The sequence below is a fragment of the Mustela nivalis genome, assembly GCF_964662115.1.
Source record: "Mustela nivalis genome assembly, chromosome: 8".
Classification (NCBI taxonomy): Eukaryota; Metazoa; Chordata; class Mammalia; order Carnivora; family Mustelidae; genus Mustela; species Mustela nivalis.
In genome coordinates, this window is record NC_139027.1 from 56769924 (window position 1) to 56796382 (window position 26459).

General features: G+C 46.4%; 1 protein-coding gene across 2 annotated transcripts in view; it reads left to right on the forward strand.

The window, feature by feature from the left end:
• Positions 1-6657, forward strand: part of SPRED2 (sprouty related EVH1 domain containing 2) — a 119897-nt gene extending 113240 nt beyond the window's left edge. For both annotated transcript variants that reach the window (XM_082746692.1, XM_082746693.1), the window contains 2 exons: positions 996-1145; positions 3356-6657. In XM_082746692.1, coding sequence (XP_082602818.1) covers positions 996-1145; positions 3356-4021 — 816 coding nt within the window. In that variant the 3' untranslated portion in view covers positions 4022-6657. The remainder of the gene's footprint in view (positions 1-995; positions 1146-3355) is intronic.
• Positions 6658-26459: the final 19802 nt, after the last annotated feature.

Below are 26459 nucleotides of genomic sequence, written 5' to 3' on the forward strand. Positions count from 1 at the left end.
GGGAGTGAGGATATGAAAATAATTTTCATAAGTCTGTTTTAACCTTGTCCCCAAAAAGATATACAGCGCTAATAAAAAACATGTAAGATAAAGAGATAAATAAGCAAATGAGGCAAGGGAATTTAGACATTGAGAAGCAAGAGCCATGGAGGAGTTCTTGATTTTTGCCGAAATAGGACAGCTAGATACAAGAAATAACTTTCCATTGATTTGAGAGAGAAAAGGATCTGTGACTCTGAGGAGCCAGGGGAGGAGGGAATTCTGAGGATTCCTGGCTTTCAAGGTGGGGGCCACAGTCCATCCCAATATGTGATCGCCTTCCAAAGACACTCACCGAGCCTCCAATCTGAACCCATCACCTCTACTGGGGGAGCAGCTCTCACCACCGACAGTTCTCTGTGCAATCCCCTCTCTCTTTCTCTCCCTCCCCTCCACTGGCTTACAGTGACCACCCCCCCCCCCCAAGGCTTGCCTTCAACCCCAAATTACAAAATTTCTTCCAGGAAAGCCAATGCCCGCGATACCCTTGAGGTATCTTTATTGCTGAGACTTTCCCAGGCTGGGATTAGCCCCACACAGAAACATTTGGATTTTATTTTTTGCCCATTTGCATCTTCCCTGCGCACCAGAGTCCCATGCAACCAGGGCTACAAGTGAGGTGACCATTTTTGATCAAACTGGGACACACTCACAGGAGGCCTGATGAAGTGAGCCCTTTCCCCGAAGCCTGGTAACTGCTCCCACATTTGAGAAAACAAACCCAGCTTTCCAGGGTTGGGTGGTTGGCTTTCTCTGCCCTTTGAGCCAGCCACATCGTGTTTAGACAGTCTGGCCCTTTAGGGGTCCTTCTGCCTCCCACAGCCAAGATAAACTCCAGATTTCGGGAAGTCCAGCAAGACACCACAAGTGGGGGTAGATGGCGTGTTCGGTTTGGGTATGTGGGTTTGGTTTTTGTTTTTGTTTTAATTAACTCTGGGTTACCTCCCTCTAAACAGACAGCTACAGACAGTTCTTCTAATTCCTCCCAGAAGAGGGAACAACCTACTCGGACAATCTCTTCTCCCACATCCTGTGAGCACAGGAGGATTTATACCCTGGGCCACCTCCACGACTCATACCCCACGGACCACTGTCACCTTGAACAGGTGAGCAACCCTCTGGTTCCTCCGAGAGCACGGGGTGGGCAGCTGCTGATTCTGGGATAGCCCCCTTCCCCTTCCATGTGACCCAAAGCTCATGGCCAGGCACCCTCTGTTCTCCATATTGACGGTGGTGGTGGCAGCTCATGCCCACTTAGCTTTCTGTGTGCGAGACCCCGTGCTAAACTTTTCCTCTGCTTAAGCTTGTCGAATCCTCACAAATGACCCCACGAGGCACATCCTCGGCATCCCCAGTTTATAGAGGAGAAGGCTTAGGAGAGTCCTTGATAGAACAGGTTACAGATGCAAGCGTGTGTTTACCCAGCATGCTACGCTGCCCCCCGAGTTCCTCTGTGCAAAGGGCTTCCTGGCTTGGTGTGAAAGCCCAGAGCCAGGATCAGGACTAAAGAATGCTGTCCGCTTGGCTCGGGCACCCTGGCATCGCAGGCTGCAGGCCCAGGCTTGCTTGGGGAGATGTAGCTGGAATCTAGAATTCAGTAACTCAACAAATATTTACCAGGCGGCTGTTCTGCGGAGCAGGTTCCCAAACTGTGGGACATGGACTGGTGCCCGTAGAGGGTGATGTGGCCACCAATCTGTTCTGAAAAGGAAAAAAAGGAACACAGGGCAGTGAAGGGTTTTGGTTTTGTTTTGTTTTCAACATAAAGCTAGATTGGTAGAAACAACCCCCCCCCCCCCCAGAAAATCTTACTGTGTGCTTCTTAATATTTTGGCATTAAAACACTCTTTTTAAAAATCACTTTATGGTACCTGTAGTTGGGAATTGACCTTTTGACTCCTTACTTTGCAAAGTAATTAGCAAAGCCTGTTCTGCTCCCAGGATTTGTTTTGATCTATATAAGATTATGGTTTTCTAAAGTCTGTGGAACTCTGTCAAGAATCTAATAGGAGGGGCGCCTGGGTGGCTCAGTGGGTTAAAGCCTCTGCCTTCCGCTCAGGTCATAATCCCAGGTCCCAGGGTCGAGCCCCACATCGGGCTCTCTGCTCAGCGGGGAGCCTGCTTCCTCCTCTCTCTCTGCCTGCCTCTCTGCCTACTTGTGATCTCTGTCTGTCAAATAAATAAATAAAATCTTTAAAAAAAAGAATCTAATAGGAATTTGGCAATATGTGAGACATGGTCCCTGCCCTCAAGGAGCGCACAGTCTGGTGAGAGGAATGGACAGATTTAGTTAGCAGGTGATAAATCCTGTGACAGTATTAGATTGATGATGACCGAGACAAGTGTGAGCCACACCTGTGTGATAGAGAATCTGAGGCTTAGATACATGCTAGTAAATTCCAAAGTCCGAATTTTACTCTAGTGGGTTCCCTTAGAGCCGTGTTCCTCACCCCTTAAGAAGACTTCATCCACAGAGGCCGTCAAGTGGATTGATAACTACGGATTCAGTGCCTCCCTGGCCATGGACAGGACCTCCCTGACGCCAGAGCAGGACTCGCTGCAGAGAGGACTTTGTAGCCCCTGGGAGAATTCGAGGCAGGGAGGGGTGAGGCTCTGGGTCTGGCCTGCCCCAGCTACATTCCAGCCTGCCCCTCACCACCTGTGAGACCCTGGCCGCATGCAGACTCCAGGCAGTGAGCCTCCGGATCTGTACTCCTGTAGCTTCCCAGCCAGATAACAAGAGACCCCCATACCCTAGCTCCTTGTATCCATTTTTGCTTTTCTGAACATGACCCACAGTGCAAAATGCATTTCATGTTGTGACCCAGTAGGCAGCTCTCACAGACACAGAGGCCACCCTTGTAACAGGCAGTGTGCTCCTGTCCCTCGCTGTTCCCTTGGAAGAAAAGCTGGTCTTGCAAAAGAGAATGCGCTGTACAGACACAGGTGAAACTAGTCTAAGCTGTTAGAAATCAGGAGGGCTGTCACCGTCACCTTAGGGAGAGGGGCTCAGGGAAGCCTCTCACATTCTTCTTCTCCCTCTTGGTGTGTTCAGCTTCCAAAAATTCAAACTACCTTTTTACGGGTTCCCTCGTGTATGGTAGTACCTTGGCAAAAGGAAAAAAATTTCCGACCCAGGAGTGGATGGCGAGTCACAACTTACAAGACCTTCGACCTAGGAGATGTTCACTCATTCCAGGGTGGGTCCGATCTTTGTGTCAAGAAATGCCTTCGTCAAGGCCAGAAGTACACAGTGGAGGATTTGGGGGGTTGTTTTTGCCGCTGCTATAAAACAGTCTCCTTTCTCCCGGGGCAGCCGATGCCGAGGCCCTACCGCCAGGTGAGCTTCCCAGACGACGACGAGGAGATCGTGCGCATCAACCCGAGGGAGAAGATCTGGCTGACGGGCTACGAGGACTACCGGCACGCGCCCGTGAGGGGCAAGTCCCCGGACACGTCAGAGGACGCCGACTCGTACGTGCGCTTCGCCAAGGGCGAGGTCCCCAAGCACGACTACAATTACCCGTACGTGGACTCCTCGGACTTCGGGCTCGGCGAGGACCCCAAAGGGCGCGGGGGCGGCGTGATCAAGACCCAGCCGTCCCGGGGCAAGTCCCGGCGGCGGAAGGAGGACGGCGAGCGCTCCCGGTGCGAGTACTGCAGGGACATGTTCAACCACGAGGAGAACCGGAGGGGCCACTGTCAGGACGCGCCCGACTCCGTGAGAACTTGCATCCGCCGCGTGAGCTGTATGTGGTGTGCGGACAGCATGCTTTATCACTGTATGTCGGACCCCGAGGGAGACTATACAGACCCCTGCTCGTGCGATACTAGCGACGAGAAGTTTTGCCTCCGGTGGATGGCTCTTATTGCCTTGTCTTTCCTGGCCCCCTGTATGTGCTGTTACCTGCCCCTTCGGGCCTGCTACCACTGCGGAGTGATGTGCAGGTGCTGCGGTGGGAAGCACAAAGCGGCCGTGTGACTCAGTTTCCCCCCTTCCCCTACTCCTCCCCCTCCTCCTCCTCTTCCTCCTCTTCCCACAGCCACAAGGAAACTTGTGTCCAACATACTCTCACCTTCTTCCCTGCTCCCTGGTACCTTGAGGCGCTATTCCAGCCCAGGGAGCCTGCCTAGTGGACTCTGCACTCCCCCCCCCCCACCGCCCCCCCCAACCCCCACTCTGCATCAGACACACACGCACGCACACAGTGTTGGAAGGAAAGGAACCTCCGCACAACACTCGTGTATTATTAACGATCTGTAATCAATCTGTCTTATACATGCGTTGATTTCATGTCTTTCCTACCCACCTCTTCCAGTGCAAAGGCGCCTGTAGTCGGACTGCTGCTTTGGGGTGGGGTTTGTAGTTGGTTTTTCTAGCCGCTCCTTTCTCTTGGTTCAGCTCGCCGGTTGCTAAGGAGTATTGGGTTCCTGCAGATAGGTAACGTCAGAACGATGAAACCCCACCAGAAGTATTTTAACCTACAGTTGGATTATGTATAGGAGGTAAGCTAATTAACAAACATCTCCCACAAAACAAGATCGCTTTAACTTTTTGGAAAGCCAAATTTCCCAAGGAAGCTGCAGTTTCTATCTGGAGCGCATCCTCATTCTCTGCCCTCCCCCAGAAATCTGTCAATCATTTACTGATGCAAAACATTCATCCATGAAATGACTGAGAATTGAGCCTTAACTTGAGATTAACTTGTGTGAATCAGGAAAATTCCTTAAACCGCATTGCATCCTCATGGACCACGCCTAGAAAAGGGGGTTTCAGGTACTCTGAGAGCCTCCCTGGTAACCCCTTAAATAGAACTTTCTTAAAATTGTGTCCCCACCACTTCTAAAAATTTAGCAATATTAGAAGACAACACTAAGAAATTGTGCTCATTGTTTTGCAAATGAAATAGTTGAGTCATACACATACACACACCCGTGTTCTCCAAAGACTTCCAGTTGAGAAACACCGAGGTTGTGGAAAATAAAATTAAAGGAGCTTCCTCCCATATCCCCTATTTTGGGGGAGGGGTGCATTTTAAATGTCCTAAATCTGAAGAGTGGTGGGTTGCATTTTGTTCATGGGTTTCTGTTTTTGTTTTTGTTCTAAACTGAAAATCACATCACCAAATTCTTCGTTTATACTTGGGGGGATTAAAAAAAAAACAAGGCCATATGTAAAAACCCTTCCAATGCCTAAGTGTCTTTCTCCTACATCTCCAATCCCAGACTTACCAGTTCAGGTGCACAGATGGTTAGGTCAGCAGTCTGGGTCTACCTGTCGCCTTGCCATGTAGGAGGCTTCTAATTAGCTGGAAAAAAGTATTTTTCTAATATATTGCAAGGAGTAGCCAAATCTCAATGCACAAAGAAGAAAAGCAAAGAGTGGTACCTAGCATAGTACAATCAGAACGTCACGGAGACCGTAGGGGACAGGCTTGTCAAGGCTGGCTCTTCTTCCCTCCATGATCTTCCTGTGCTAATTGCCAGCTGAGGGCATGGCCTGCTCTCTGTATCTCCACTACCCCCCCCCCCCATCCCTTCTCTTTTGCACACAGGACAGCTAGTCTTCAAGGAAAGGGACTTTTTTCCAGTCTGCCAATCGTATTGGGAAAGTGCTAGCCATGCTTACCTTCTTGGAATGTTTTCAGCTCATCCGAGCACCCATCACATTTCTTTAGTCAGATCATCAGTGTAAATACTCCGTGTGCTTATGAGTTAGTTGGTAGATGTTTTCATTTGTTGGGAGTGACTGGTTTGGGCCTTCTGGCTTGGAAAGGAGCAGAGAGCTGTCAGTCTGGTGATGGAAGAAAAGAGAACTGGTTCCCAGCCTGGAGAACATGTAGAAAATCTCCAGCCAGCCTCCAGACCCTGTCAAGAGACCAGCGCCCCCTCCCCAAGACCCCCCTCCTGAGGCATTTCCTCAGGGCCTTTCTCAAGGTCTCTACTCTCTACAAAGCACAACACTAATGTAGGTTTATTAGACCTCAGTTCAAGTGCCCCTATTTATTTCACTAGGAACACACATCCTGGCACATTCTGTTTGTAGTCCCTGTTTAGTTGTTACTGACCCCTTGTCCTTTTCCACCCTTTGAAGAGTTATGCTGGTGAATCTTACTCCGCCTATACGTTTTGGTCTGTGAAGGCAGCGAGTGGTTAAGGGCACAAGGACAGCCATGGGGACATTGATGTAAATACGTCTCTCTAATTGCCACACTGCAGCTGAACAGTGTGTAGTATTTTCCCAGTCAGCTTTGCCATACTGACGTCAATCATTTGAGAGAAATTATTCAGATTTTATTTTTGTATCTGTGGTAACAAAACATTAACCAAAAGATTTGTTTGGAAGCTTCCTCTAACCACCCCCCACCCCCAAGCTATTTGCTCACATTAACAAATTAAAGTGCCTGAAGCATAATTCATTCTTTACCTGTATACTAAAAACCCTGTTGTATTGATTTTTTTATAATAAGCCTTTTTACCTCTGTGTAAAAAATATATATACAAGTGTATGATGTACATTTTAGTTCTTAACTTTTTTTTATGGTTTCTAATATGTATGACCAATGTAGTCATTGCTTTAAAATGTACCATGTAAATATAAACACATCCTAAAGATCATTGACTTGGGGGTATTTGTCTGACAGGAGATTTGCGGGGGCAGTTGAGCCTCAGCACATGCTAGAGTTCTCGCAGAGGATGGGAAGGGGTTTCCTTTGGAGCAGGACACGTGGACACTAGTCTGTTTTTGTGAGGCCCTTCCCGGCTGTGGTTATGTCATATTCCCAAGGGGAGACTGCAGCTCCTTGGGCTTGGATGCTTCAAGCGAAAGGAATGCTGCATGTCACAGCCCCGGGAACACCCCCTCGTCCTAGGCCTGGCTTCCCCCACGCGTGCTCCTCAGAGGGAACAGCTGTACTTCCTCCGAGTTGTTTTCCACCAATTCCTGTTGAACTTCGGGTAGGTGGGTTTGTGTGGCGTTTGGGAGATAGTTTCTCACAGAAAACAACTATTAACACTACAAGACCCTTGGTCTCCTCAGAGTGGTTCTCTTTCAGTGACATTTGGCCCACTTTCCCTTCCAAATGGGCTCTTTGGATGCTCAAAAGTTACAGTGGCAATTCCCAGGAGGAAGGTGTGGGGTCTTGTAAGGGTCACAGAGGAAAGCTTCAGCTCCTCTCCAGAGAATGGAGCAGGGGCCTTAAAAAGACATGGAGAGGGGCCCTCTTAGTTTTAACTCTTACAAGCCACTGGCAAAGGTGAAAAACAACAGATGATGCTGGAAGTTGGAAAGCCCGAGGAGAGAAGCCATAAAGATTAGTAACTAAGAGATGACCAGAGAACATGAAAGCTATTCAGAGTAGGGGGCCATAACAATTATAGTGGGGTGGAGAGCCAACATGGGAGAAGTGAAGACATCCAATGGAAAACATGTTTTCAAGAAATTTGATGAGCCCTGGTCCTTTTCCTGGACTTGCTGTCATACCTCTGCTCACCTCCCTTTTGGGGCTTGAGAAGGGGTCACTGATTAAGAGCCTTGCTCTGTCTTCCTTGTTCTCTTGGGCCCATCAAGCTGCCTCAGGATTAGCTGGTCATCTGGTGCCCTATGTGCTCAGCCAGGAGCAGGGCGTGCTGCACACATCATCTCCTTTAAACCTCCACTGAAAAGAGGGTTCATTTCCACTCAGGTGAGAAAGCAGGAAAATAAAGTCCATGAATTCACAATTCCATGTCTCTGCCATTACTAGCCTATTAACCCTTGGGCAAGTGACGTCACCCCTTGGAGCTTTGTTTTTTTGTTGTTGTTGTTTTTATTTTTCAGGTAAAGGAAATACACATCGCGAAGGTCAAAGGCTCTGCTGTAGTTACAGTGCAGAACACAGGAGGTGCTTTGAAATGCTAGCCCTGTCCTCAGTTCCTCCTCTATTCTGGAAACCAGAAACTGGAGAGGACAACCACTTGAAGCACAGGAAGCTGAAGAGCTTGCAGCTATTTTGTGAGTATTCAGACCTACTACGTTGAGATTCCTTTTCTTAACCTCTCTGCAGTTCTAAATTCACTTTTGATTCCTTGCCGGCCCAAGGGCTAGCCTTCGAAGTGTACTAGGCTGGCCAGATTTCTCTGGGGCCAACCCGTGCAGCTTGCCAGAAAGTTCTGGGCCTCTGAGTGGTTCTGCCAAGAAAACTAGATCTGGCTCAGCGTATTTGACCAGGATGGGAACACGTGGTCTTGCAGAGTGCTACTACCTTAAACCTTCCAGCTCTTTGGTGGCCTTGATCCCTGCAAGTCAGCGTGCTCCTCTCCGGGGCCTCAGCTTCTCAGATGTAGGCCTAATCCTGTATCTCCAACAGTGGGCACCACCCTACCCCCTGGAAAAGCAGGACATCTCAGCGGAAAAACTGTTGAAAGAATCCTGTTTTACAGGGACTCAGGTGGTTTGTTCTTCTAATGTGGCTTTTGAGCAGGCAACCCCTCCTTGTGAATGACGGGCCAGAGCTAGTAGAAGCACGCCAGCTGCTTGCAGGCATTCTTACTGTAGGTGCCTCGGGCTTTCTGATTTGTGGAGTGAGATGCTTAGAAATGCCCCACTTTGCCTAGGGCTGAGCCAGATGTGTACAATGAAGGGAGATGGCCCTGGTGACATAGGGCGTGACCAGACCCTGGTTGTCACCTAGCAAATCAGGGCCCACCAATCTTCTCAGCTAGTGGTCTCCTCAGGGCAAGCTGGCCACCTAAAGGGCAGTGTTGGGTGGGGTGAGGGTAGGGCGGGGACAGAGCGAGTAGCAGGAAGTACACTCTCTATTTACTGATGAGTAATAAAACCATTTTAGGATAGTCATGCCTCATCCTCTTCTCCCAGCTCTTCTGCCTCTTCTCTCATTTTCCAAAATGAAAACTTGAAGAGGGGTGCTCTGATTATAGAAGTAATATACACAGTCATTATAAAAATGTCATATACAACAAAAATATAAAAATGGGAATCTCCTTGTGTTAGGTTGCCAGGGCTCCCATAACAAAGTATAGCCTGGATGTCTTAAACAATAGAAAGGTGTTGTCTCAGTTACAGAGGCTAGAAGTCCAAACACAAGATGTAAGGGAAAAAATCTGTTCCAGGCTTTTTACATGGGCTGACAATCTGAAGTTGCCTATCATCTTTCCTCTGTATGTGTCTGTGTCCAAATTTCCTATTTTATAAGGATATCAGCTATACTGGATTAAAGGCCCACCCTAATGACCTAATTTTCCAATTTAATTACCTCTATAAAGACTGTTATCCAAATAAGATCTAATTCTGAGGTACCACAGGCTAGAACTCTGTTATTCATTGGGGGGTGGGGGCACCCATAACACTTTCCTGTCCCACCAAACACGCAGTGCTTACTGTGTGCTTTTCTGGACTTTTCTATGCATTTATACATAGATGTGTGTGAGTATACATTGTTTTTACTTAAAAATATGTCCATTCTTTCAATTGGAAATCTTTGTCCATTTATGTATTGATATGTATGTGTTCATTGCCATTTTGTTTCTTCATTTATGTGCTTTCCTGCTTTCTTCCTTTGTGATTTGTTGATTTTCTATAATGTTATACTTCTATTCCTTTCTCTTTTTTGTATCTACTGTATTTTGCTTTGTAGTTACCAGGAAGCTTACATACGACAACTTAAAAGAACAGTCAATTTTAAGTTGGTAACAAGTTTGTCAATTTTAAGTTGGTAACAAGTTTGAATTCACTCTGACTCTACGTTTTTATTCCCCCCACTATACTTTGTTTTTAATACCACATTTAACATCTTTTTATCTTGTGTAGCCTTTAATTATTATAGTTATTTTTAATACTTTTGCTTTATCCTTTTTACTAGCTTTATAAAGTGATTAATCCACCAGCTTTACAATAGTATTCTAAATTTTACTATATATTTACCTTTACCAATGAGAGTCATACTTTCATATGTTTTCCTATCACTAATTAGCACCCTTTCCTTTCAGCTTAAAGACATCCCTTTAGGGACACCTGGCTCATTTGGAAGAACTTGTGACTCATGGATATGAGCCCCACACTGGGTGTGGGGAGATTACTAAAAAACATTAAAAAAAAGAAAAAGGTATCCCTTTAACATTTCTGGTAAGGCCTGTTGAGTGGTGATGAACTCCTTTAGCTTTTGCTTATCTGGAAATCTCTTTATTTCTCCTTTGGTTCTGAATAACAACCTTGCTGGGTAGAGAATTCTTGGTTGAAAGTTTTTTTCTTCTAGTACTTTGAATGCATCATGCCAATCCCTTCTGGCTAGCAAATTTCTGTTGAAAAATCTGCTCATATTTTTATGAGAGTTCCCTTGTATGTAACAAGTTGTTTTCCTCTTGCTGCTTTAAAGATGTCTTGTCTTTAATTTTTGACATTTTAATTATAATGTTTCTCTACAGACCCATCTATGGCTGCCTGTAAGAGAATCACTTCAGATGTAAGGACACAAAGATGGAAAGTGAAAGGGTGGAAAAATACATTCTATGCTAAGGAAACCAGAGGAGGGCTGTATAACTATACTTATGTCAGACAAAACAGACTTGAAGTAGACTACAATAAGAGACAAAGAAGGGCATCACATAATGGTAAAGGGATCAGTCCAACAGAGGATATTTGTAAATTTGTCATTTGTAAATATTTATGCACCTGACATAGAAGCACTTAAATATATAAAGGAAATATTAACACACCTTAAGGAAGAAATAAGCAGGGGTGCCTGAGTGGCTCAGTGGGTTAAAGCCTCTGCCTTCAGCTCAGGTCATGATCCCAGGGTCCTGGGATCGGGCCCTACATGGGCTCTCTGCTTGGCAGGGAGCCTGCTTCCTCCTCTCTCTCTGCCTGCCTCTCTGCCTACTTGTGATCTCTGTGTGTCAAATAAATAAATAAAATCTTAAAAAAAAGGGGGGGGGGAGAAATAAGCAGCAACAGAATAATAGTGTGGGGCTTTTTAAAAAATATATTCTTTTATTTGACAGAGAGAGCCCAAGTAGGCAGAGAGGCAGGCAGAGAGAGAGGGGGAAACAGGTTCCCTGCTGAGTAGAGAGCCTGATGCGGGGCTCGATCCCTGCAGATCCCTTGATCCCTGAGATCATGACCTGAGCGAAAGCAGAGGCTTAACCCACTGAGCTACACAGGCACCCCTAGTGTGGGGCTGTAATAGCCCACTTTCATCAGTGGATAATTCACCCAGGCGGAAAATCAATATGGAAACAGTAGCCTTAAATGACACATTATGCCAAATGCACCTAACAGATACATATATAGAACATTCCATCCAAAACAACAGAATACACATTATTCTCAAGTGCACAGAACATTCTCTAGGATAATCATGTTAGGATAATCATTAAGCCCCAAATAGGGCTTAATAAATTTCAGAACAGTGAAATTTAGCACAATCATATTTTCTAATCAGTGGCATGAAACTGGAAATCAATGACAAGAAAACTGGAAAATTCACAAAGATGTGGAGATTTAAAAACGTGCTATGAAACAACCAGAGTCAAAGAAAAAAAAAAAGAAATTAAAAAATACCTTGAGAGAAATGAAAATGGAAACACAACATGCCAAAGCTACTAAGACTGAATCAAGAAGAAAGAGAAAACATGAATAGATTGATTACTAGCAAAGAGACTGAATCAGTAATCACAAACCTACCAACAAACAAAAGTCCAGGACCAGAGACAGCCTCACTGGTGACTTCTACCAAAATTTAAAGAATACATACCAATCCTTCTCAAACTCTTCCAAAGAACAGAAGAGAAGGGAACACCTCCGAACTCATTTTATGAGCTTGATACAAAAATCCAACAGGGACAGCACAAGAAAAGAAAATTCTAGGACAGTATCCTTGGTGAATACAGATGCAAAAATTTTCAACAAAATATAACAAACTAAATTCAGCAAAACATTAGCTCATTAACTGTGATAAAAAGTAGAATTTATTCCAGGTATGTAAGGGTGGTTCAGTATCCAGAAATCAATCAACAGGACATACCACATTAGCAACATGAAGGATAAAAATCATATGATCATCTCAATAGATGCAGAAAGAGCATTTGACAAAATTCAACATCCATTTACAAAATGAAAAGCAATCTACTGAATGGGAGAAAATATGAATCATATCTGATAAAAATCATATCTGACCCTGATAACGGGTCCTTTTAGTTCCTTCTTTAGCAAGTTCCATTGAGGCCAAATCCTTTTCTTTAAGAGAAGGAAGAAAGAGATTGGGGCAGGGGAAGGAGGTAGAGAGAAGGACTCTTAAGCAGGTTCCATGCCCAACATGGAGCCTGACTCGGGGCTCAGTGCCATGACCCCAAGATCCTGACCTGAGCTGAAATCAAGAGTTGGGCGCTAACCTGAGCCAGCCAGGCGCCCCAAGGCCATATCTTCTTGCATCTTCCCAAAGACACAGGGTAGCAGTTGTCTAAGATTAGCATCTGTTTCTTATAGAACATAATGTTCAGAGAGAGGCGCTGCCCCGAGTCTTGAGGGCGGGTCTCCTCTCCTTCAGATTCTCCTCTCTTTCCATTGCCTTGTTGGTATTCACATGGAGAGCCCTCTCTCTGGGCTCAGCCCTGGCCATCAGACACGGTAAATGCAGCATCCTTAGCCTTCCCCTTAGGTGCTGGCAGCTCCCTCTGTGGAAATCACAGTCTGCTTAGCTCAGGTGTCCGTGTCTGCTAAGCATTCCCTGGGATATTTCTGAACCAGCCGACGTTGTTTCTTCCGCTCTGCTCTTGGGCTCTCTGATGAGGCTGGGAAATCCAGGGTAGCTTGCAGACCTCTGAGCCGCCCCTCCCAGCCCCCTTCCCTTCTCTCCCCACCGAGGACACTTCTTCTAGCAAGTCAACATCGGAAGATGAAGATGCATGCCTTTAGCCATTCTTCTTTCACCATGTTGCATGCTGGAATTTACAGTCATTGTTGCTTTGGAGAAAGGCAGAGGAGGGGGAGGAAACTAGGCTGTGTCTTCCTGCCTGCCCAGGTGGAAGATCATCACTGACAAAGGGACTGAGTGAAACAAAACTATTTCTTCCCCTTCCGGGGCCTGGCTGCCCCATTCTGGTTCAGAGTGGCCAACACAAACGGTGTGAAATCCAAGACTGTTCTTCTGAACGCATCCCAGTGGACAATGTGGTTAGTGAGAATTCTGCCTGGATTTTGGCTCACGGCCCCAGTGTGGTCAGAAGGCTGTTGCCCGATTTCACGTTTGTGTGGCATTTCTGGGAGTCCTGGGGGATGCTGCAAGAGGGTATCAGGTGTGTCTGGTCTGCTTCTGCACTCACCTGGGGGCCTTTGGCATTCACATCTGTGGCCTGATGCAAAAACCATCCCACGTTTCTCCTTTTTTTGTCAAGCCTGGGTAATAACTACCTCTGTCTCATGCTTGCCATGCTCCATTAGTAACTATGGTTGCCTTTTGAGTGTCTTCCAAAAAAGCCTTCCCCAGCCAAGGGAGAGAAAATGGATCATGTCTGCCCAGCTCTGAAAGCTGACATTGTAGGCCATCACAAAACCATCCTGTGCCGTGTGCAGCGAAGGAGAAAGGGCAAGAAAAAGAAACACACGGGACCCCAGGCTGCGGTCCTGTTCTGAGTCTACCTTCTGGGGCCAGGAAGTTGTGGTAGGGCTCCTGCGTGCTGCTTTTGAATGAATGTCTTTGCCTCCTTGCTGGCTCGATGTGACAAGCAGAAGTTACTTTGAAGATGCCTCGCCCCAACAGAGCCCAGATATTTACATAGTGGCCTTTCATTCTGTGAACAGAGTGTGTGCCTCTGCAAATATTTTCAGCCTCCCTGCATGCCTGTGGGCCCCTAAGTGCCATTCACCAGCTTTTCAGCTTGTCTTGCAGGCAGCAAGCCTGGGAGGGAGGCCTGACTCAGAGCGCCAGGGGCCCGGCTGTCGGCCGCCGCCACCTCCTACTGCTGCAGACCCGGACGGGAAGGAAGCAGTGGGTTTTACAGCTGGTGTTTTAGGTTTAGAAAAAAAAGAGAGAGAGAGGAGAATTTTTTTTAAAACTACCTCGCACATGTAAAAGGACACTAAACGTCAGTACATATGCGGTATTTGGGCATGAGAGAAATTGCAGGTTTTGTATGATTCATCGTTCCTCTTGCTGACAGTGAAGGAGGTTTGTGCTCAGCCTCTGGTATTCGGGGAGCTTGTTCCGAATGCTCTGGTAAGAGCAGGAAGGCTCAGGTACGTTGCCCCTTCCTCAGAAGGATGGTCGTGTCTGGGTTATGTGAAGGCAAAATGCTTCCATCTCCTCTCCTAGGACTTTGCACAAAGATTCTCATTTTCCCATCAAAAACGGGGTCGGTGGCTTCATGGATGCAGGGGACCAGGGCATGGAGAGAGGAGGAAGCCATACTTCCTGAGTCTGACATGAGCCTAGAAATATGCAGTGACCAATCGAGATGGAAGGGTCCCACTCAAGGCTGCGTCCCAGCAGGTGCCTTGGGCTCCCTGGAGGTGGCGTGAGCCAGCAGTCCAGAACACGCAGTCTTTCTAGGATTAGGCTTTTGCAAGTTCCCAAAACATGGAGCGCTGCTTCTAGGCTGACACATACCTTGGCAGGGGTAATGGGGTTTCTGCCCGGAGCCGGGAGTCCCCGGGGTCAGGCTGACCTCCAGGCTGCAGCTGGGCCTGGAGGAGAGGCCGCATGGAGGTGGGGCTGCCTCTCGTGGCAGATGCATTCCCCGGGCAGCACCGGGGCCACAAGAAGCAGGCTGACCCAGGGACCAAGTGCACAGTTAGGGCAGACAGGGAGAGTTTGGTGGCCATCACCCAGACTGGCCTTCCCCAGGCTCCCCACGCCCCATCCACACGTTCCTTGTGGGGCGGGCATATTGCAAGTTCCACAGTCTCCGCATGAAAGAGCAACACTGGACCTCTGAAACACAAAGCTTCGTTTTTCCAAAGCTGCATCAGACTCAAGTTTGGCAACACAGAGCACGGAGTCCAAAAATTATGACAATTCTATCAAGTTCTGTTTTGTGACTTGGGAGGAAGGTTCAAGAGTATTTCCCTTATAATAAATCTACTAAGGTTAAGCTCTACATTTGTTGTGTGGAGTATTCTGCACATGTGTTTGATTTTTCTTAATCATCTGATTGTCAAGTAAAAGTCCTCTGCAGATAAATGAGAATTGAGTGACACCTAAAATCTAATATCAGTCCCCAAATCTGCTGTTCTTAACAATAGCCCCCATAGGCCTGTGGTCATTGCCCTGTTTAATGCAGCCCGTGTTCCCCTGACCCCAGCAGCCCCAGAACTTGGCAGAGAGGTGTACTTCCCAGGACTGTCTGTGTGACCTCCCCTCCGCCACCACTCACACTGCCCTTGCAGTTAGGTCTGGGCTCCTGCCTCGTTCCGGCTAGTGGGCTAGGAGTACAAATGACGGACAGGGACATTCAAGAGTCAGCGTGTTCTTCGCCTATGTTCTACTTCTCTTCCTCTCCCCAGCACCGTACCCCACCCCCTGGGCTGTCATGGAGGCCACCCACTGTGGTGGTAAGCCACAAGACGAAAGCACACTGGGACACTGAGTCATTCCAGGGAGAACAGCTGACACCAGGAGTGGCCCAAGTCAGGGAGTAAATGAGTAAGGACAAAATAAATCTTGGTATTAAGCCAGTATAATTTGAGGTTTGTTTGTTACCACCAAAGGCGTCCTGACTGATACTGAGATAGCAGCAGCTTATATACAAAACATCAACCTCATGAGACAAAAAGTCAGCTTCACTCTAGTAAACAGAAGGCAAAAAGGTGACAAAAAGGCAGCTAGCACCCTCTCCCCCAGGCCCAGAAGTGGCTTCAGGAGCTCCTCAAGCCTTCACTGGAACTAGAGAAGAGGCAGAGCTCTGTTAATCAGAGCGTGTTGAGCCACTAGGGAGCGACGGAGGGAGTGGTGCAGACCACACAGAAGAGCGCGCTCCGGCCCCCTCCCACCATATTTACCGTGTTTCCTCGAGCAAGCCACTCCAGCTTGGGATTTCAGCCCGTGACTCCTTAAGTGAGCCAGGCCCGAAGGGGCTCCACCTGCCTGGGGTGGCAGGCCCAACCCATGAGCCTTACATTTCTTGGCTGCCCCAAGTGGAGTGTGATGAGATGGTGGCTGGAGAGAGGAACCTCTGCTCTCCACAGTCTTCTTTTCATTCAGAAACCTCCCTGGGGCCCTGGGGCGCTGCTGATGTCTGTCACTATCAAACCTAAGGTTTATATAGGGGATGACCCAAAGTCCAGAGCCTGATGGCTTCCTGGTTGCCATCCCCAGTACCCTGGAGATGACAGAAGTGTTGTCTCTGAGTCAGTGACCTGTTGAGTGACCCCAACTGTCCTTGCCTGTCATCTCGCTCTTGTGATCAAAAGCACAATGCTGGGGGTGCCTGGATGGGTCAGTGGGTTAAAGCCTCTGCCTTCAACTCAGGTCATGATCCCAGGATCCTGGGATGGAGCCCCGCATCGGGCTCTCTGCTCAGCGGGGAGCCTGCTTCCTCCTCTCTCAGCCTGCTTCTCTGCCTACTTGTGATCTCTCTGTCAAATAAATAAATAAAATCTTAAAAAAAAAAAAAAAAGCACAACATTGCTCACACACATTTGCAGAGCCATTTGCCTGAAGATGCTTGTTGCAACATTGTTACTGATGGCAAAAATTCAAGAAAGTCCAAAAAAACAAAACCAAAAAATCTCTAGAAAGTCCTAAATGTCCCTAAGGAGTGGACTGGTTAAGTTCCTATATATCTATACTGTGAACTACTCTGCAGCAATTTAAAAGCCAGGCAGTCCTTTATGTACGGACGTTAAAGCCAAGACACGTTAAATGAAGAAAACAGGTGCAGATAGTGTGGATAGCTCACAACCCTTTGTATATACATATGTAGACACACAAACAGGTACACATCTGTGTGTGTATTGTATGTAGCTGGAAGGTAGTACAAGAAGCCAGTAATGACTATACCTGGGGTGGGGTCTGATGGGACAGAATTAAATCACCATAAATTCTCCACTACCACCTGTTATCATATTTTCCTTTGAGTTTTTTAATCAAAGAAGAAAAATAAAACACTGCTGTTAGAATGCCAATCCTAGATTTCAAGTCAAACTTTGCTATCTCACCGCTATGTGATTTCGGGCAAGCCTCAGTTTCTTTATCCACAAAATGGGTTAGCACTGGGGCCTCCCTCTTTGGACTATTAAGAGGATTAAATGAGATAATACATAAGAGTTTAGCACAGGGCCTGGCACCCATTAAGCATTCTTGGCATCCATTCATGGCACCCATTAAACTATTTTTGATAAAGCCCAAAGCTCACTGTCCATTTGACCACAGAGCTCAGATATTTGACACAATCATTAAGACCATTCCTTGAAGAGTGAGTGTCGATATCAGTTTTAATATTTTATCACCTGGCAGCATCTTGTGGAACACACTCCAGAGCCTCTTCCTGTGCCCTGCCCAGCCTGCTATTAACAGTCCCCAAAGCCTTCTTAAAAAGTGTGCCTCTCCATATGGTTTCCCAAAACTCCTACTCAGTAGACAGGCCTGATATATAGCTGGTGAACATCCTTTTCTCCTTGAGCTTTTATGGAGGATGTGAGGGCAAAGGCTCCTCTTACCAAATGAGAGAGAAAAGACTCTCGAAGCCATTATGTGTCTGACACCAATTCAATTACCCGATCTGTGCCCTTTGCAGCTAAGCACTTCCTAAACTTCATTAGTGCCGCAGGACGGCTGCCGGCTGACGTCCAAGCCTTGACTGAGAGTCATACAGAGAGGACAAACGCCATTGTGGAGGCTAGCTGCAGCACCCCTGCTTCCTGAGCTAGGGAGACCTGGAGCCTCAGGGGCTGAGTGGAGGGTGCAAGTGAGGTTGTGCGGCCCAGTGCTGACCTACCCCAGCCTGACTCCCCTCACCCAGAGTTTCAAGTGATCTTCAAAACAAAACCTGGAGGGGCGCCTGGCTGGCTCAGTCAGGGGAGCGTGAGACTCTGGATCCCAGGGTTGGGACTCTGAGCCCCATGCTGGGTGTAGAGATTACTTAAAAAACCAAAACCAAAATACAAAACAAAACCAAGGGGAGCCTGGGTGGCTCAGTGGGTTAAAGCCTCTGCCTTCAGCTCAGGTCATGATCCCAGGTCCTGGGTTCGAGCCCAGCAATGGGCTCTCTGCTCAGCAGGGAGCCTGCTTCCCCTTCTCTCTGCCTGCCTTTCTGCCTACTTGTGATCTCTCTCTCTGTTAAATAAATAAAATCTTTAAAAAATATAATATCCGGGGGCGCCTGGGTGGCTCAGTGGGTTAAGCCGCTGCCTTCGGCTCGGGTCATGATCTCAGGGTCCTGGGATCGAGTCCCACATCGGGCTCTCTGCTCAGCAGGGAGCCTGCTTCCTTCTCTCTCTCTCTGCTTGCCTCTCAGTGTACTTGTAATTTCTCTCTGTCAAATAAATAAATAAAATCTTTAAAAAAATATATAATATCCCTTGTAATAAACTGGTAAATGAATAGAAAAGGAGAATGAAGGAAAAAAGGAGGGGCAAAGAGCAAAGAAGGATGCAAACTGAAGGAGAGCTGAAAGAGAAACTTTGTTTCCATCCCCAGTTACTCAAAGAAAGTCAGGAGGTGCAAAAACAGACAAATGACCTTCTGTTCAACCAGTTATTGCTTCTAGAAAGGACCGGCTATGATAGAGGATACATATTCTCTTAAGTATAAAACAGACAAGGAAACTAACACTAAGACCAAGAGAGGTCAAGGAGACAATGTTAAGGACAAGAGGTTAAAGACAAAATCAGTTTTCATTTTTTTAGTTCATTTTTTAGTGTTTTTTTTAAAGTATAATCTACCCCCAACATGGGGCTCAAACTTATGATGCCATGATAGTCACGTGTTCCACCAAGTGAGCCACCAGGTAGCCCAAAACCACTTTTTTCATCTCAACTAGCTCCCAGAAAAAATATATATACTTGTGTCTGTTCTACAGTCATAATAAATTCAGCATCTTTCACAATGAACAGAAGGAGTCTGCTGCAGACCTTTTTCATTGCACAAAACTGAAAATGAATGAATATTTTTTGTGTTAATCATATAACACACAAGACAATAAAGATTCTTTTGATTATTTGTCAGAGAGAGCACATGAGCACAAGCAGGGGGAGCAGCAGGCCGCGGGAGAAGCAGGCTTCTCGCTCAGCGAGGAGCCCGATGCCGAACTCCATCCCAGGACCCTGGGAACACGACCCGAGCCCAAGGCAGACCCTCAACCCACTGAGCCACCCAGGTGCCCCCCACACACACACATCTACAAAACATGGGTTGTGTCGTCTACACTGGCTCACTTCTTCTAAGGCAAATAACTCTAGAGTCTATCCCACTGTACCCACCCAGCTCAGCCTCACCTACCATAAATACTGGTTCACTTGTCTATCTAACCAAAGGTTATAAGAGGCTTAAGCAAAGGTTACCCCATGACTTATGCATCCATGAGGCAACAATCAGTGATTTGTTCACCAAGAGTAGTAAGGAGACCGCAGAGAGAGTGGTTTCTTCAAAGTTGTGATCCTGGAACAAGCAAAGGATCTTGGAAGCCCTGGTTGGTACAAAGGGAGGGAGCTTTTTGCCTTTGAGAAAACCACTGGGCTTCAGTCAAGAGCAACTTGGCATTATCCCTGACAGAAAGGAGACCAAAGGCCCTTTCCCCCTCTGGCACCTATGAATTACTAGGTACATCCAGAACCATAAAGGAAAGGGAGGACTTCCACCTCCTGAAATATGACTGAGAGGGAACTCCATGCCACCATGGGGAATAGAAGCTTGAAATTCTATTTAATTAGGGGGACAAAGTAATTGTGATTTTTTTTTTTTTTTTTTTTTTGGTATCACAAGTTGGGAACTAAAAGTCTATCAACTCCATGAGGCACCTGGCTGACCCAGTTAGTAGAGCATGCAACTCTTGATCTGGGGTTTTAAGTTTAAGCCCCATGTTGGGTGTATAGTCTCACCAACTACGTTTGTATCTCTGGTACCTAGCACAGAGCTTAGCGTATAGTAGATGCTCAATAAATATAGAATGAATGAATGACCAATCCAGAGGCCTTGTAAGATCTTCCTTCAGTCATCAAATGAAAACTCAATTTTCATTAAGTTCTATTATTTTCAAAGGCAGAGAGTGGGCTCTTACCATTTAGAAAATTGTTCATGCCCATTAGAAAGCAGAAGATCTCCCTTATACCACGTGTCACTCCCCTGCTCAATTCCTCTAGTGGCTTTCTAGCTCACTCTAAATAAAATCCAAAGTTCTTCCTCTGACCATCACACAGTCCTAAAATAACTGGTCCGCACTATCTCTGTGACCTCATCTTCTCCTACCCTCCCCCTCTTTTACTCCCTTTAAGATACACTGGCTTCCTTGTTGTTCCTCAAACGTGTTCCTGTCTCAGGACTTTCATACTTGCTCTTCTCTTCATCTGAAATAGTCTGGCCTGAGATCTCTTCAGGGTTTCATCTTTGCTTACCTCAGGTCTCTGTTCAAATGTCGTCTCTTTAGAAAAGCCTTACTAGTTTACCTTATTTAAAATTTCATCCCTTCTTATTTATAATAGCCAAATTATAGAAACCACCCAAGGGTTCATTGATAGATGAATAAAGAAGATATGGTATATGTATATACCGTGGAATATTACACAGCCCTAAAAAGATGAGATCTTGACAGTTGCAACAACGTGGATGGATCTAGAAGGTATAATGCTAAATGAACTAAGTCAGAGAAAGACAAATACCATATAATTTTACTCATACATGGAATTTAAGAAACAAAGCAAATGAACAAAGAGAAAAAAGAGACAAACCAAAAAACAGACTCTTAACTCTAGAGAACAAACTTACCAGAGGAGTGGTGGGAGGAGGAGGGGTGAGATAGGTGAGGGGGATTAAGAGGACACTTATCGTGATGAGCACTGAGTAATATATGGAGCTGTTGAATCACTATATTGTACACTGAAAACTAATACAACACTGTATGCTAACTATACTGGAATTAAGAAAAAAACAAAAACCAGAATACCACCAGTCCTGATCAGAAAGAGGTAAGTAGTACTCAAATGAAATTTGTTAGACCATGTTTCTATTAATCAACAAGAAACCCTACTAAGGGAAAATTACAAAAATAATAATAAATAAAATGGTGTCTCCTCGAGGCATCTGGGTGGCTCAGTCTTGGAGCATCTGCCTTCAGCTCAGGTCATGATTCCAGGGTCCTAGGATTGAGTTCCACGTCGGGCTCCCTGCTTAGGTGGAGTCTGCTTCTCTCTCTGCCTCTGCCCCTCCCCCTTGCTCCTGCTCTGTCTCTCTCTCAAATAATAACTAAATAAAAATCTTAAAAAAAAAAAAAAACCAGCATCTCCTCTCCGTCTGCCCATTCTACACTCTGTGCTTACACTACTTTATTTCTCTTCATAGCCCTTACATGACATATAGGACAGTTTGTCCTTTATGTCCTATACTTGCTCATAATCTATTGCCCCATTAAAACAATAAGAAAAGATCATATTCATTCCTCAATTACCAATCAGTCCCCAATACCTTGAACAGTACCTGGCACACAGTAGGAACTCAAGAACTATTTGTTGAATAAATGGGAGACTCTAACCAACAGATTTCACTGCCTAGGCCATCATACCCGCTAGGCATTCTCTGGAAGATGTGATTGGCATGAATGTCACAGACAGAACTGTTGGAGCTGGTGGAATTCTTGAGAGCATGGACTTAGGGCTGGGTGTGGGCTCCTGACACTGCCCGGCCTGGGACTTTCCACTGCCATAAGGAAGCTGCCCTAAGGAGGGAGACCCCCAGCCTGGGGCTCTGGTGTCTTCTCCAATATCACTGGGCCCAGGGCAAGAGGGAAATCCCATAGACAGTAAGCTATTCTGAGAAAACACATTTGGGAAACCCTGGATTGAGATCTCCTTTCTTCTCGGGGCCACAGGTAAGCTTCTGTGCACTGTGATTCTCCAAGTTAGGGTGATCAGAGATCACATTTCTCAAACTTTTTTTCAACCCCTTTTCCAGAGAATACTTTTGTGGGCTGTGTGTTCCCAGGGGTTCATCTTAGAAAACACTGGCTTCATGCTTTCTTCCCGGCTCAAGTGCCTTCCGCAGAGGTGTGTGGGAAGCTGCCAGAAAGCTGGTTGCTTTGGTTACCTCAAGAACCCAGAGAAGGGCCTTTCTTCTCCAGGAAGCCACACGCTCACCAGCTCCGTCTCCTGCAGGAGGGCGGAAGCGCAGCCCTGTCTACATCCTTCCACCTGAACCCACTACCTCCAGCATCTTCCTCCAGGGCTCCCGTTCACCCACCTCCCTCCTCACTCCCTGCGGGGAGGGCTTCCTCCCTCCTGGAGCCCCAGGTCACTTGCAGGGGTGGGGGATTGGGGGGGTTTGGGGGGAGGAATAACCCTTCTCAGGACCCTGGGGCAGCCCCCTGCAGAGAGTCATTTAAATGGTCAGTGCCTATTGTAAAGGAGGTGGGGGGGGGGGTTGTTCCAGATAAATACTGGATTTATTTTATTGGATTGTTCCAACAAAATAATGGATTGGATTATGGATTGTTCCAATAAAATAATGGTACATGCTGTGGACATGTTCACATGCATCTTCAGAGAGAAAGAGAAAGCTGTGGAGTGATGGTGGTTTTCTCTGGACAGTGGGATTGGGGGTGGTTGTTTTGTTTTGTTTGTTTGTTTGTTTTTTTCTTGCTTACTTAGCTGAATTTCTTTTCTTTTCTTTCTTTTCTTTTTTTTTTTTTTTATAATAGGCTCCATGCCCAGCGTGGAGCCCAATGCCAGGCTCAAACTCAAGACCTTGTGATCAAGACCTGAGCTGAAATCAAGAGTCCCACACCTAACCAAGTGAGCCACCAGGGTGCCCCTGCTTAGCTGTATTAATAAACTTTCTTCTTCTACAGGCTTTTAAAAAGAAGAGCTCATGTAGGTGTCACAGAATCTGCAGCCGTCATTCGGTTCCTCGCTAGCTGTGTGACCTCAGAACACTTGACCTCTCGGGTTCCTCGTCTCTCAGTTGCCCACCTCGTTCCTCCTCAGAGATTGTCCGAGAACCACTCGGGCTCCACAATTAGACTGCAAGCAGCTGGAGAGCAAGCGCGGGTCTCCTGGCGGCCGCACCTCCTCCGCCTCTTCCCGGCAGCCCACGCAGGGCCTTGCACCTGGCAGCGGGCAGCAGCGTTAGTTAGCTCATATTACTGCAGGTGCTAGATGAATTGTCTCAGGGACTGAGCCTGGAGCCAAACACATTCATCCTTGTCCTCGCTCCAATTCCAAGCGGCTGGGATGGAGCCCAAGGCGCAGGAGACCAGTAAATCTGCTCTTTGGGCCCCACCCATTTCTCCACCAAGCAGATATGGGAGTGGGGAGCCAAGACAGGCTGGAGGGTGATGGGGTGGAGGGTGGATCCCCCTCCCGTCTCCCCCCCCCCCTCGACCTTGAGCTGGTCTGTCTGCAGGAGTAAGCGCAGCGCCCCAAGAGCTGAGTCCTGGAGAAGGGCTGGCTGACTTCCCAAAGCCTCCCGGCCCAAAAGGTGTGCGAGTGGGCTTTAGGCAGTGCTTTCTGCAGAAGGAAGGGATGAGGCCCTGACCAGGGGCAAAGGCAGCAGGTAAGAGCCATGGCCAGGCTCCTCCTGAGCTGGCCCGTGGCCTCGCCACCCTGAGCCTGGATAAATCACTTCGCTGCTCTGAGCCTCGCTTTCCTTGTCACTAAAAAGAACAATAGCACCTATATTTTGGATGATCATGACAGTCATTTGAGATTAAGCATGTACGATCTAACAATATAGCAAGCACACCTTTGGACCTCGGGGTACCTTTAGATAGTTCGAAGGTCTAATTAAGTAGCCCCCAAGTGGCTCAAAGTATAGGGCTGACTTAATGCCTGCGCCCCTTCCCTAACGCTAAATTCACGGATGTAACTCACTTAGAGCTCACTCCAGTTCTGATGTGGGTGGGCGCCATCTTTCCCTCCTCCTATGCAGCCTTGAGTGGATTTATTAAGCCAAAGCAGCTCATGGTGCATCTTTTGTGGGCCAGGTGTCTGCTAGGTGCTTCCTATCCCTTTTACAGAGAGGACCTCTGCTCTGGGAGAGCCCAAGAAACTCCTCCAAAGTCTGCTCCTGCCCCCCGTTTTGTTTCGCAGACTCTGGAATTTTCCATCTCATTCCTTTTGATGCCATTTGTAGCAAAGGCTTCCTCATGCATCTTGGGAAGGAATGTGCTAAATGGTACTATATACAAACCCGCTTCTCCCACATATTAGCCACACTAAGTGCCACGCCTTTACATAATTCTGAGACATTCTTCTCAAGATATTTGTGGCCCAGGGAGGGAGCCGGGGCGGCCTTCTTGCAGCTGTGCTCCTCTAGGTTGGAAACTGACAGAGACTCACTGGAGCTGGGTGCTGACTGAGAGGAAAGTGTTTCTATCCAACCTTGCGGAGGACTTAGACCCTCCCAAGGGTTCAAAAAAATGCAGCATCAAAATGGGAGGGGAGAAGACTGGATTCACCAGGTGCGGAACCAATATTTTCAGAAACGAGATGGTTTGGTGACAGACGTTCAAGAAATACAGCTGGAAGGAGAAACTCAGCAGTTGGGATGCCCTGGAGTTTCACATTTGACCTTTGGCTTCCACATGAGATTAAAGGACAGAAAACTTTTTAAAAGTCATTTTCTATTTGGGGCACCTGGGTGGCTAAGTCGGTGAAGCGTCTACCTTCGGCTCAGGTCATGATCCCAGGGTCCAGGGATCAAGCCCCACATATCTCTCTCCTCTCTCAAATAAATACATAAATAATCTTTTTTTTAAAAAGTCATTTTCTACTTATGTATCTAGGTCAAGTTCTTTGGTAGAAGTCTAACGACTATGTCCTCTTATTGTGATTTATGCCAGTGGTTTAGAACATTTTTGTATGACAAACATTTTATAAACTCTCAACAGCCCAAATAAAATTCAAGGATGACATAAACTATCTCCACACAAGGTAATGTAATTAACGTAATACCCTAACTCTAACACAGGTTTTTTTTTTTTTTTTTTTTTTTTTTTAACCTGCTGACACTGTCCTATATGCTACAGGGCAGGTCACCTCTGCCAAGTGAGAGGCCAAGTGGTGCAGATGACCTCCAGAAAAGGAATCAGAATAATGCTCTCAAAAAAGAACAGACCTAGAGAATAAAATTTAGAGTGTAATTCTTACAACCTAGATTTCTTATCATTGTGCTATTTAAAAAATAGAATATGTATATAGATGGCAATATTATAACAATATTTTTAAATTTTGTAAAACAATGAAATTCAATGAGACCCCTGTATTTCATGAGTCTGTTATTTCAATCTGGCTCAAGTCTGTTGGAAGAAATCTCAAATCTTTGTTGCAGATTTTCAGTTAGTTTCATTGCACAGTAACTGGCCAACATTGAACCCTTTTTAGGAGAATCTGTAGTTAGAAATGCTTAATGCCTTGAGCTGGCTCACACCTGCAGAGTGTGAGTAAATAACACAGTAATTTCCAGAGATGATCTTTCTTCCTTTTAAGCTTGATTCTCTCTGTGGAATGGTCTTCTAAATTACTGGTCTCTTCAAGTAACTTCTTAGACCTTTTTTTCAGGATTATGATGTTCTAAGTATGGCTTACATTTACATTTGTAATAAGTTTCGTCTGGAAGAACATTCAACAGCCATGTGGGACAGGAGATATGTTTTCGTTGTATGGGACTAATCCAAATTTTGCAGGGCACCTAGCTTCTATTCCCTTCCCAATGTCAATGGGAGGTGTCAACCAAAAAGTACACCAACTAATTTCCAATATGTCCCCTCTGGGGTATCACAGCTCCTGTTGATTACCCCAAGCTTCCATGACCACATCCCAGATGTGGGTCACTACCACCCAAGACTACACTGACAAGAACCCACTTTGGATGCACAGACTCATATGTTCCTGCCACCAGTTGGTGTTTGGGGCACAAGATAGGGTTATCTCTACCACCACTAACACTTCTATGCAATGTTCCCTAATCCTAACTCAACAAAACCCTCAAATGGTATTAACAAGGTAACAACTGTTGAGAGTTCATTGTGTGTCAGACCCTAGGCTTTAGGTTTACTGTTTCAACCAAACTTCATGATAACCCTATGAGGTAGACACTATTAGTAGTCACATTTTACAGAGGAGAGTTTGGGTAACTTGGCCAAAGTGACCAACATGTGAATGGCAGGATCAGAATATGAACTCTAGCTCTTACTCTATTTGCTGTACTATTTCTCTAGAACTTGCTTCTTTGAACTCAAGTAAAAGAAGGAAATGGAAGAAACCATGCTTTTATAAAAAGTTG